Source organism: Anomaloglossus baeobatrachus, chromosome 6 (assembly GCF_048569485.1).
Source record: "Anomaloglossus baeobatrachus isolate aAnoBae1 chromosome 6, aAnoBae1.hap1, whole genome shotgun sequence".
Classification (NCBI taxonomy): Eukaryota; Metazoa; Chordata; class Amphibia; order Anura; family Aromobatidae; genus Anomaloglossus; species Anomaloglossus baeobatrachus.
In genome coordinates this window covers 478,187,221-478,199,884 of record NC_134358.1, presented here as the reverse complement: position 1 = coordinate 478,199,884, position 12,664 = coordinate 478,187,221, and the positions used below count along the sequence as shown (strand labels likewise).

General features: G+C 48.6%; 1 protein-coding gene across 1 annotated transcript in view; it reads left to right on the top strand.

The window, feature by feature from the left end:
• STK31 (serine/threonine kinase 31) overlaps positions 1–12,664 on the top strand; it is a 267,725-nt gene that overhangs the window by 188,974 nt on the left and 66,087 nt on the right. Inside the window, exon 19 of the mRNA XM_075315356.1 lies at positions 11,797–11,922. Within this exon, the coding sequence (XP_075171471.1) occupies positions 11,797–11,922 (126 nt within the window). The remainder of the gene's footprint in view (positions 1–11,796; positions 11,923–12,664) is intronic.

Below are 12,664 nucleotides of genomic sequence, written 5' to 3'. Positions count from 1 at the left end.
TTTCATTTGACCGAGGACATTGTTCTGCCTTCATTTTGTCCACACCCAGTTCATAGGGTGGAAAGGTCTCTGCATTCGTTAGACCTCGTCAGAGCTCTCAGATATTACATATCCAGGACAGCCCCCTTTAGGAAAACGGACTCTTTGTTCGTCATTCCTGAGGGGCCTAAGAAGGGACAGGCAGCTTCAAAGGCGACTCTGGCTCGCTGGATTCGCTCTGCGATCCAGGAAGTCTACCGCCTGCAACTCAAGCCCATTCCTAGTGGGCTGCGGGCTCATTCCACGCGAGCAGTTGGCGCTTCGTGAGCCATTCGGCATCAGGCTTCAGTGGAACAGGTGTGTAAGGCTGCGACCTGGTCTAGCCTACATACGTTTTCAAAGCATTACAGAGTCCATACCCAGGTTTCAACTGAGGCAAATCTGGGTAGGAAAATTCTGCAAACGGCAGTAGAGCACCTCTCTCAGTAGGCGCTCCAGGCTGTCTGGGACTGGTTCCTAGTCCTTGGGTTGTGTTGTCATTCTTTTATTTTTCCCACCCATGGACTGCTTTAGGATGTCCCATGGTCCTGTGTCCCCCCAATGAGGCGTCAGAGAAAAACGGATTTTTGTGTACTCACCGTAAAATCGTTTTCTCTTAGCCATCATTGGGGGACACAGCACCCACCCTGTTGCCCTGCGGGGCCTTGGTTCTCTCAGTACCTTATTTGGTTTTGACTCTTCTTTTCTCATGTTCCTCTGTTGAGAAGTTTTTTACTGCTTTTTTCTCCTACTGCTTGTGTACTAAAACTGAGACTGCCTGGCCCGGCCAGGGGGTGTATACTGCAGAGGAGGAGCTATGCTTTTGCATCTACTTAGTGTCCTCCTATGGATAGGCAGCATAACACCCATGGTCCTGTGTCCCCCAATGATGGCTAAGAGAAAACGATTTTAAGGTGAGTACACAAAAATCCGTTTTTTCTGATAACACAGATTACTGATGCTTTTTAAATACTAAACACTACAGATTTTATTTCATAGATGAAGCTTACCATACACATGAGCGTTGTCAGTCACAAGCTCTGAAAGTGATGGGAATGAAGGAACAAGTATATCAATCATTATGCCGTCTCCTCCTTCCCTGAACTCCAGTAGTCTTTGGATCATCATGTTGTCGGTCCGGTTGCTGGAGTCAGTTAATCTAGTGTATATGGCCAACTATATTGCCACACTAGGAAAAATTTCTGCATGGTGCTCCATGCAAATAAAAAAAAAAAAATACAGTGGTCAGGCTCCATTCCTGGGATTAGCTACATCTGGCCTGTGCTAGATCCATGGGGTTGAAAGGAGGTGAGACTATGTCTGCATTGGTCATTTTTTTACAGCTCATACCTGAAAAAAATGTTAATGCCACACATCCCCTTATGGCTAAAATCACACACTGCATCTTTTGCTGCGTTTTTGGTGCATTTTTGAGGTCACACAGATGCACCAAAATGCATGCATTTCCTTCTCCCAGCAAAGTGTGAGATTTCTATTTTGCTGTCCACATTGGGCATCTTTTTTTGGCTGCATCTTGGCTGCATTTTTGAAGATGCAGCATGTCCATTCTTTTTAAGTTTTTGAGCCCTCCAGTCAATAGACTTAAAAAAACGCATTGGGCAAAACGGGGTAAAAACTAATTGCGTGTTTGATGCGTTTTTGTCACGGTGTGTTTTTGGTGCATTTTAAGATGCACTCAAGATGCAGTGACAAAAACGATGCCGCGTGTGAACATATTCTTTGAATAAGTTCCCAGAGTTTTTGGTGATTTTGACGCTGCATATTTTTTCTACTCAAAAAACATAGCGTCTTATTGTTCCAGCAGAGTTGATGGCGATCTATGGAAATTTCCTGCCCACTGTGCATTTTTTGTGCAGTATGAGCTAACCTGCGATGCAGAAAATCCTCAGTTAAAAATGCACATGCGGCGTTCACATGATATTCATAATGACAGCCATGAGGGTCATCGTAAGACCACTGGCTGTCATGACGACAACCCAACGGCGCCCTACAATCATGTCGCGAGCTCACTTATGTGTAATGATGCCACCCCCCCCCCCTGCCGGAGTGTGCTAAATGCTGTAGTCAATCTGTCAGCGGGATTTAACAGGTTAACAGCCAGGGCGGATCTCCACTCTGTCCACGACTGTTAAAGGCATGTGATGGCTGAGTAAATCAGCTGTCATGTGCCGGGAAAGGTGCGGGCTCAGCGTACAAGCTCACATCAAAGGAAGGGACACGACATATAACGTACATGTGCGTCATATGTCGTGAAGGGGTTAAAACATGGCACACCAAAAAGACACAAACAGCAGGGTCAAAAACGTGAACGAGGCCTTTAGGCAGACCAGGCAGTTGCCATAAATGGGACATTTTTTGTAAATCTGGTGTATATGCCGCCATTCTACTGAATTTGGTGTTTATTTTACCTGTGTCTCTCCATTCCCAAAAAATGTTCCTCTTCCCTTTTATGTATGGATGCATGCTTTTCTAGTCAAGTTTGCCAAATGGAGTGTGTTCTTCTTTTTCTTCTTGAGGACTAGTCCCAACTGGTTAAAAGACTATATTCTTCTTTTTTTTTTTCCCTTCTCCAACATATTTGTATTGAAGGACTTTAAACAATAACTGGGAAGGAGGAGGTCTGGGAACATGGAAAAATAAAAGGAAAAAATAACCAACAACAGTATTAATACCCTTAAGGGTAAGTTCACACAGTGCGTTTTTCGCGGCGTTTTTGCGCAGTTTTCGGGTGCGTTTTTGCTCAGAAAACTGCATGACTTTGCTTCCCCAGCAAAGTCTGAGTTTTCATTTTTGCTGTCTGCCCACAGCGTTTTTTTTTTCAGCTACGTTTTTGTGGTGCCACAAAAACGCAGCATGTCAATTATTCCCGCGTTTTTCAATGCGCTTTTCATCCATTGAGTGCAATGGGATGTTGAAAGACGCAATGAGAAACGCAAATAGCTGCGTTTTGGTGCATTTCTAAGACCAAAAACGCAGCTATAAATGCAGGGGGTGGGTAGTAAAGTGACATGTACAGGAAGAGGATTCCTTCTGTCAGTAAACACAGAAGCGTGAATCCTCCCGGTACCGTCACCGCCGCTTCCACCTCCCGTCCTGTGCATGTATGCTCCCGTGCGGCGCCATGTTCGAGCGGGAGGTGGAAGCGGCTGCGAAAACAAAAGTGAACAGTAGAAAAAAAAAAAAGTCATACTCACCTGTCTGCAGACATGCCATGCCATGCCCGCTTCCAGCTCCTCTCACGGTATTGCCGCTCCAGCTGTGTGCAGACGGCCGGGACACCTCCGATAGATGCAGGACCTGGCGGTGGATCACCTGATGCAGTCACCTGACGCGTCAGCTGATCGTAAGTATCACGGTGACGCTGACGCCCGGCCGGCTTAACCTGTCAGCGGATGCCGTCAGGAGACTTCATCCCTGATTACCGGCAGCTCCTGCAGCGATCGGACGGGATCAGACTCTCTCCAGGAGCTGCCGGTAATCAGCACATAAGTATTTTTTTTTTTTTTTGCACCGATGCATCTGCTGATTGTATAAACGGCTTTTATACAATCAGCTGATGTGTGATGTGCTTCAGCCCCTAGAACCTGACACATCATCTGATCGCTTTGCCTTCCAGCAAACCCAACAGATGATATTGGATCCGGATTGGACGGCGCGGGACCCTTGACCCAGGATTACTGCGGAGGGGGGCTCTTTATTTCAATAAAGATGGAGTCACTAATTGTGTTGTGTTTTATTTCTAATAAAAATATTTTTCTGTGTGTTGTTTTTTTTTTTATCTTTACTAGAAATTCATGGTGGCCATGTCTAATATTGGCGTGACACCATGAATTTCGGGCTTAGGGCCAGCTGATAATATACAGCTAGCCCTAACCCCATTATTACCCAGCGAGCCACCGTCACCAGGGCAGCTGGAAGAGTTGGATACAGCGCCAGAAGATGGCGCTTCTATGAAAGCGCCATTTCTTTTTCGCTCCATTGGGAGACCCAGACAATTGGAGGCCACACAAAGTATTACACTTTTAAAAAAGTGTAACCCCTCCCCTCTGCCTATACACCCTCCCGTGGACCACGGGCTCCTCAGTTTTATGCTTTGTGTGGAAGGAGGCACACATCCACTCATGCATTCTCATACAACTGTGGGGACTCCATAGTTATGTCGAATGGAAGAAAAGAGGATCCCAATGGGGCCCCCCGGCATGTTCCCTTCTCACCCCACTGTCGGCGGTGCTGTTAAGGTTGAGGTACCCATTGCGGGTACGGAGGCTGGAGCCACATGCCGTCTCCTTCACCATCCCTTATGCGGCTCTGGGAGAAGTGGGATCCTGAGCGGTCATCCATATGCTGGGACCGTGCTCCATCCGCAGCCCCTGGTGGAACCTGCCGGACCGGAGCTTCTTCACCCCCAGGGACCGGGCCCTGCAACTTAAAGGTACTCTGTGTCCCCATGTGGGGACTGTACAGGGAGGGTCGCACCTTCCTCCCGGAAGCCGCGGTAGTTCAGTCCGTGGTCTCGGCGGACTTCCGCGCCGACCGTGCCTGCTTGTCGGGCGCGACCTTAAATTTAGTCCCCGGCTTTGCCGCGGCCTAGTCTCGAAAAATCCCGCCCCCGAGCCTGCCTGTCAGGGGTAAGGCGGGATTGCCGGCATGACGTCGGCTTTGAGGGCTGGAACATCTAGCATGTCTCCCTCCCCCCTCTTTGACCACTGTGGGGACTCCAGATTCCCGCTCTTTGTTAGCGCCGCCCTCGGCTCCACTCCCCCCTGAGAGCTCCGGCGGCCATATTTGCCATTCTGCCGGTCCGATGCTACTCAGCAGCAAAGCTCTGCAGCTTTGGGGGATCCACGACAGGGAATCTGGAGGACACACTCCGCTCGTTAGCGGTTGGTAAGCCACACCGGTCACCGGTGCTGGTCCCCCTAGGTTGCCGGGATATATATATATATATATATCTATATAATAGATATATATATATCTGTTCGGAAAGGCTGTATACCCTTTTCCCATATACCCTCAGTGGTCACTCTCCTGAGAGACAACAGCATGTCGTCCACAAGGAGCAAAGCTACTAAGGCACAGAGTTTTTTCGCGGCCTGTACCTCTTGTGGGGCTATGTTGCCTGCGGGATCCACCTACCCTCACTGTGATCAATGCTCGACTCCTGCCACGCTTGCTCAGCCGGAGCCTCGGGCACTTGTGGTCCCCTCGGCTCATGTAGATCCTCCTGCTCCCCCTGAGCAGTCTGCAGGGACAGAGTCACCGTCGTTGGCCTCTTTCGCTGAGAAACTCTCTGTCACTTTCTCAATCCATTGCACAGTCTATGGACAAATGGTCATCTAAGCTCCTTGAGGCATTGCAGTCCAGACCGGACCCTTCACAGGCCCCGGCCCCTGTTAGTTTGTCTCCTCCAGGCCCTTCTCGGTCCACGCCGCAGCGCGTTCCCAGGATAGCCCCTAGGTCCCAGGCGGAGGACTCCTGCCCAGATCGCAGTCCCAGACCGACTAAGCGGCCTCGCTGGGACTCTTCCCCGGCCTCCTCACGCTGCTCTGGATTCCAGCTTGAGGACTCTCAGGAAGACGAGGCGGATGTGGGAGCTCAGGGCTCTGACCCTGACTTCGCCCTTAACCTTGATACCCCTGAGGGGGACACCTTAGTAAATGATCTTATATCATCTATTAACCAGGTGTTGGATCTCTCTCCCCCGCCTCCACCGGTAGAGGAGTCGGCTTCTCAGCAGGAGAAGCACCAATTCAGTTTCCCCAAACGTACGCGCAATACGTTTTTTGATCACTCTAACTTCAGGGACGCTGTCCAGAAGCCCAGAGCGGTCCCGGACAAGCACTTTGCTAAACGGCACACTGACACGCGTTATCCCTTTCCACCTGATGTCATTAAGGGCTGGGCACACTCTCCCAAGGTGGATCCTCCAGTCTCTAGATTGGCTGCTTGGTCCGTTGTGTCTGTTGCCGATGGCTCATCCCTGAAAGATGCCACTGACAGACAGAGCTCTTGGTGAAGTCTATTTGAGGCCACGGGCGCGTCTTTCGCCCCGGCCTTTGCGGCTGTGTGGGCTTTCCAAGCAATCTCAGCATGTCTGACTGAGATTAATGCTGTCACGCGGAATTCTGCTCCGCATGTTTCTTCCTTGACCTCTCAGGCATCAGCTTTTTCATCCTACGCCATGAACGCCATCCTGGACTCCGCTAGCCGTACGGCTGTAGCATCCGCTAACTCCGTGGCAGTCCGCAGGGCCATGTGGCTGCGCGAATGGAAAGCAGACTCTGCTTGCAAAAGGTTCTTAACTGGTTTGCCTTTTTCTGGCGACCGTTTATTTGGCGAACGGTTGGATGAGATTATTAAGGAATCCTCAGGAAAGGACTCCTCCTTACCCCAGTCCAAACCTAAGAGACCTCAGCAGAGAAAAATCCAATCGAGGTTTCGGTCCTTTCGTCCCTCCGCCAAGCCCCAATCCTCTTCGTCCAACCGGCCGGAGAAAGGCCAGAGGAACTCCTATGCGTGGCGGTCAAAGTCACGTCCCCAAAAGGCCGCAGGAGGCACTGCCTCCAAGACGGCCTCCTCATGACTCTCGGCCTCACCTAGCCACATCCTCGGTCGGTGGCAGGCTCTCCCGCTTTGGAGACGCCTGGTGGCCACACGTTCAAGACCGATGGGTGAGAGACATTCTGTCTCATGGTTACAGGATAGAGTTCAGCTCTCGACCTGCGGCTCGTTTCTTCAGAACCTCACCACCCCCCGCACAGGCCGACGCACTTTTTCAGGCAGTGGACGCTCTAAAGATCGAAGGAGTTGCGATTCCCGTTCCCCTTCAGGAACGTGGTCGCGGATTTTACTCCAACTTGTTCATGGTGCCAAAAAAGGACGGGTCATTCCGTCCCGTTCTGGATCTCAAGCTGCTCAACAGACATGTGAGAACCAGACGGTTTCGGATGGAATCTCTCCGCTCTGTCATCGCCTCGATGTCACAAGGAGACTTCCTAGCATCGATCAACATCAAGGATGCTTATCTCCATGTGCCGATCGCACCCGAACATCAACGTTTCCTGCGTTTCGCCATCGGGGACGAACACCTTCAGTTCGTGGCATTGGCGACAGCCCCACGGGTTTTCACCAAAGTCATGGCATCCGTTGTGGCGGTCCTGCATTCTCAGGGCCACTCGGTGATCCCCTACTTGGACGATCTCCTGGTCAGGGCCCCTTCTCGGGTGGCGTGTCAACAAAGTCTTACCGTTACTCTGGCGACTCTCCAGCAGTTCGGGTGGATCATCAATTTCCCGAAATCCAAGTTGACGCCGACCCAATCACTGACTTACCTCGGGATGGAGTTTCATACCCAGACAGCGTTAGTCAAGCTACCGCGGGACAAACAGCTTTCTCTGCAGGCGGGGGTGCAATCTCTTCTTCGGAGTCAGTCACACCCCGTAAGGCGCCTCATGCACTTCCTGGGGAAGATGGTGGCAGCTATGGAGGCAGTGCCGTTCGCGCAATTCCATCTACGGCAACTCCAATGGGACATTCTTCGCAAATGGGACAAGAGTGCGGCTTCCCTCGACAAGAACATCTCTCTTTCCCTTGCAACCAAAACATCACTTCAGTGGTGGCTCCTGCCCACATCTCTGTCTCGGGGAAAATCTTTCCTACCCCCAACCTGGGCCGTGGTCACCACGGACGCGAGCCTGTCAGGTTGGGGAGCGGTTTTTCTCCACCACAGGGCTCAAGGAACCTGGACTCCAATAGAATCGTCCCTTCAGATCAATATCCTGGAGATAAGGGCAGTATATCTAGCCCTATTGGCTTTCCATCGGTGGCTGGATTGCAGGCAGATCCGAATCCAGTCGGACAACGCCACTGCCGTCGCCTACATCAACCACCAAGGCGGCACTCGCAGTCGTCAAGCCTTCCAGGATTCTGCAGTGGGTGGAAGTCACAGGCTCCACCATTTCCGCAGTTCACATCCCGGGCGTAGAAAACTGGGAAGCAGATTTTCTCAGTCGTCAGGGCATGGACGCGGGGGAATGGTCTCTTCACACAGACTTGTTTCGAGAGATCTGTTGCCGCTGGGGAATGCCGGACGTCGATCTCATGGCGTCACGACACAACAACAAGGTCCCAGCCTTCATGGCACGGTCTCAGGATCACAGAGCTCTGGCAGCGGACGCTTTAGTCCAGGATTGGTCACAGTTTCGACTGCCTTATGTGTTTCCCGCTCTGGCGATGCTGCCCAGGGTACTACGCAAGATCAGGTCCGACTGCCGTCGCGCCATTCTCGTCGCTCCAGACTGGCCGAGGCGGTCGTGGTATCCAGATCTGTGGCATCTCACGGTGGGTCAACCGTGGGCACTTCCAGACCGCCCAGACTTGCTGTCACAAGGCCCGTTTTTCCATCTGAATTCTGTGGCCCTCAACCTGACTGTGTGGCCATTGAGTCCTGGCTCCTAGCGTCTTCAGGGTTATCCCAGGATGTCATTGCCACCATGAGACAAGCCAGGAAGCCAACGTCCGCCAAGATCTATTACAGGTCTTGGCAAATCTTCTTATCCTGGTGCTCTGATAACTGTTTTTCTCCATGGCCGTTTGCCTTACCCACATTCCTTTCATTCCTACAATCTGGAATGGACAAGGGTTTGTCCCTTGGTTCTCTCAAGGGCCAAGTATCGGCGCTCTCCGTGTTTTTTCAAAAGCGTCTAGCCAGGCTTCCGCAGGTCCGCACGTTCCTGCAGGGGGTTTGCCACATGGTCCCACCTTACAAACGTCCGTTGGAACCTTGGGACCTTAACAGGGTCCTGACGGCGCTTCAAAAGCAGCCTTTTGAGCCGCTGCGGGATGTCTCTCTCTCCCGTCTTTCACAGAAAGTGGCCTTCTTGGTGGCAGTCACGTCACTTCGGAGAGTGTCTGAGCTTGCAGCGCTGTCATGCAAAGCTCCCTTCCTGGTTTTCCACCAGGATAAGGTGGTTCTGCGTCCTGTCCCGGAATTTCTCCCTAAGGTGGTATCCCCTTTTCATCTAAATCAGGATATCTCCTTGCCTTCCTTTTGCCCTAATCCAATTCACCAGTGTGAAAAGGATTTGCACTCTTTGGATCTAGTGAGAGCTCTCCGGGTCTACGTGTCTCGCACGGCGCCCCTGCGCCGTTCAGACGCGCTCTTTGTCCTTGTCGCTGGCCAGCGTAAGGGCTCTCAGGCCTCCAAGTCAACCTTGGCTCGGTGGATCACGGAACCGATTCTCGAGGCCTACCGTACTTCTGGGCTTCCGCTCCCTTCAGGGTTGAAAGCTCATTCTACCAGAGCCGTAGGGGCGTCCTGGGCATTGCGGCACCGGGCGACGGCTCAGCAGGTGTGTCAGGCAGCTACGTGGTCTAGTCTGCACACTTTCACGAAGCACTATCAAGTGCATATCTATGCTTCGGCAGACGCCAGTCTAGGTAGGCGTGTCCTCCAGGCTGCGGTTGCCCACCTGTAAGAGGGGGCCGTTTTCGGCTCTTTTTATTGAGGTATTGTTTTACCCACCCAGGGACTGCTTTTGGACGTCCCAATTGTCTGGGTCTCCCAATGGTGCGAAAAAGAAAAAGGGAATTTTGTTTACTTACCGTAAATTCCTTTTCTTCTAGCTCCTATTGGGAGACCCAGCACCCGCCCCTGTGCCCTTCGGGCTGGTTGTTCTTTTGTGTACACATGTTGTTGATGTTGTTTTATTCTTTTGGTTCATGGTCTTCAGTTCTCTGCACATCCTTCGGATTGAATTTACCCTAGACCAATTTATATGTTTTCTCCTTCCTGCTTTTGCACCAAACTGAGGAGCCCGTGGTCCACGGGAGGGTGTATAGGCAGAGGGGAGGGGTTACACTTTTTTAAAAGTGTAATACTTTGTGTGGCCTCCAGAGGCAGAAGCTATACACCCAATTGTCTGGGTCTCCCAATAGGAGCTAGAAGAAAAGGAATTTACGGTAAGTAAACAAAATTCCCTTTTTTCTGGGGTGGCTGTGGGACTGCAATTCACAGCGGGGGTGCCCAGAAAGCATGGGCACCCTGCACTGTGGATTCCAATCCACAGCTGTCTAGTTGTACTCGGCTGTACTCAAAAATTGGGCGAAGCCCACGTCGGTTTTTTTTTTTTTTTTTAAATTATTTCATGAAACTCCCAGCCGGGTTCAAATAGGCAGCTGGGGTTGGGGGCAGCGTACCTGCCTGCTGTACCCGGCTAGCATACAAAAATATGGCGAAGCCCACGTCATTTTTTTGGGGGGCAAAAAACTCCTGCATACAGTCCTGGATGGAGGATGCTGAGCCTTGTAGTTCTGCAGCTGCTGTCTGCTCTCCTGCATACACTATTGGATGGAGTATGCTGAGCCTTGTAGTTCTGCTCCCTCTGCCTCTCCCTCCAGCATACAGTCCTGTATGGAGTATGCTGAGCCTTGTAGTTCTGCAGCTGTCTGCTCTCCTGCATACACTAGTGGAGAATGAAGAACATATTGAAGAAGGAAATGACATCAGACTTTTTTTTTCTTTTTTCAACAATCTTTAATGGCATTGTTCACTGATAAAAAAAACGCATAAAGACGCAGTGAGCAAAAACGCAGCAAAAAAACGCACCAAATTGCGGCAAAACGCGTGCGTTTTTTGCCACCTTTTTTGCCACGTTTTTTTGCCGCGGGGTGCGTTTTTGTGCGTTTTTTGCTGCAAAAAACGCACAAAAACGCAGCGTCAAAAAAACGCAGTGTGAGAACCTAGCCTTTTAAGGGGTCTAAATATAACACTTAACATATCATCTACCTAAAAGGAAGAAGGGGAGGTCTAGAGAACTAGGGAGAAAAGATAAGGGGGGGGAAGGGGAGGAAGGGGGGAACTTGGAGAGAATAAAAGAAGGTCATCTGAATCCAAAGAGTCACTAAAACCAAAAAATGTGAAATATATGCACAGTGGTTGATAATATACGGTAACAAAAATCCCCCAAAAACTAAGGTTTATAGTGAACACGGAATATCCTTATTCAATGGGAAAATTAAAAAATATAAATTGAAAAAATGTAATTCAAAAAATATAATATTAAAAAACGCCATGCTAGGTGGGCTTCTTGGAACTCAATTTTCCCATTGAAAAGACTATATTCTTAAACAAAAATATGTGCGGGCTCAGGAAGATTGTGCTCAGCAGCTCCAGTCGAGCTTCCCTCCAGTTGGCAAACTATGATCTACAGGTCTCTGCACAAATTGATGAGATTTCCGAGTCCTCTTACACATGCTGGTTATTTTTTTTTTCTGATAGATTTGAACAGTCAAAGCTTTTTTTTTTTTGTGCCAATATGGAAAATGTCAATACTTCCAGTCTTTTTGCAGCATTTTTTCACCCATTCAAATTTTTTGGAAAAAAGTGTAAGTAAAAAACACACAAAAAAATACAGGTAAAAATAAGTAAAAACAAAAAAAACCAAAACCCCCTTTTTTTTTTTTTTTTTTTTTTTTTTTTTATTACTGTTGAATAATCTGCTGCAAATATTCAACATGTACACACAATCTAACATATGGCATATATATGACACAACCTAACACATGGCATATATATTCCTGTGTTCTTTTCCTTCTGGGAGAAAGCTTATTTGGTAAGCAGTATTAGTGATTTGTTATCTATGAACAACCAATTAGACAATCTCTACACAAGAACAGGTTTACCATATTATATTTAATTTCACTGTCTCCATTATTTGTATTTTGGATAGGTTTGATTTCCAGTATTTTATTCTTTAGGGCTATTCGGTAGGCATGGATACTGAAGCACAAGTCATTGTGAGGGCGTCACAGTACCACAAGGCATGGTTACAGCAAAAGGAGGAATCTGGGATAATGCAACTTTTATACCTATTTTTTTGCAAGGTAATAACTCAGGGCACTTTAAAGAAAGGTATGGGTTACATGATCTCTATGTGCACCAACCACAGTATATAACCTCTGATATGTCGCACATGGTGTTACATATATGCTTATGAAACGCATCTGAAATCCTGAGAAAATTTCCCATACATAGAGAAAGTCTGCATGATGCACTTTCCCCATGTATGTATTTATCTTGTGTGTCTGAATTAATGTTAAATAAAGAATAATTTTTTCGTACTATCTTGGTGATTATATGGCTCCACTTTTCTATAAGTTTATATACATATTTGCTTAGTAAGTCAAAGAGCTCGAGTCCCAAAAACAGCTCAGCATGTTTCTTTATGGGATTTTTTTCATTGCCTATAAACAGAACATTGATCTGCATTGCTAAAGAGCCTTGGTTGCTTCTGTCTACAGAACATCTACCCAGGATAGTGCTTTGTGTATGTAACGTTTTGCAAAGTTTCATAGTGTTATAGTGTGTTTTTGTTTTTTTTTTTCTTTTCACCATTTTGTGTAGCAGGGAGTTCTATAATCTCACTGATCAGTCTGATTTATTACATCTTCTTTCCTTTTTAATGTAGCTGATGCCCCCTGTCACCATCGCAGGCGTAGCTTTACACAGATCCATTCAAATACAGTGGAACCTCGGTTTACGAGTAACCTGGTGTGAAAATATTTCACTAAACGAGCAAAGCTTGCTGTAAATTTGTAATCCGGTTTACGAGCAATGCTTTTGTGT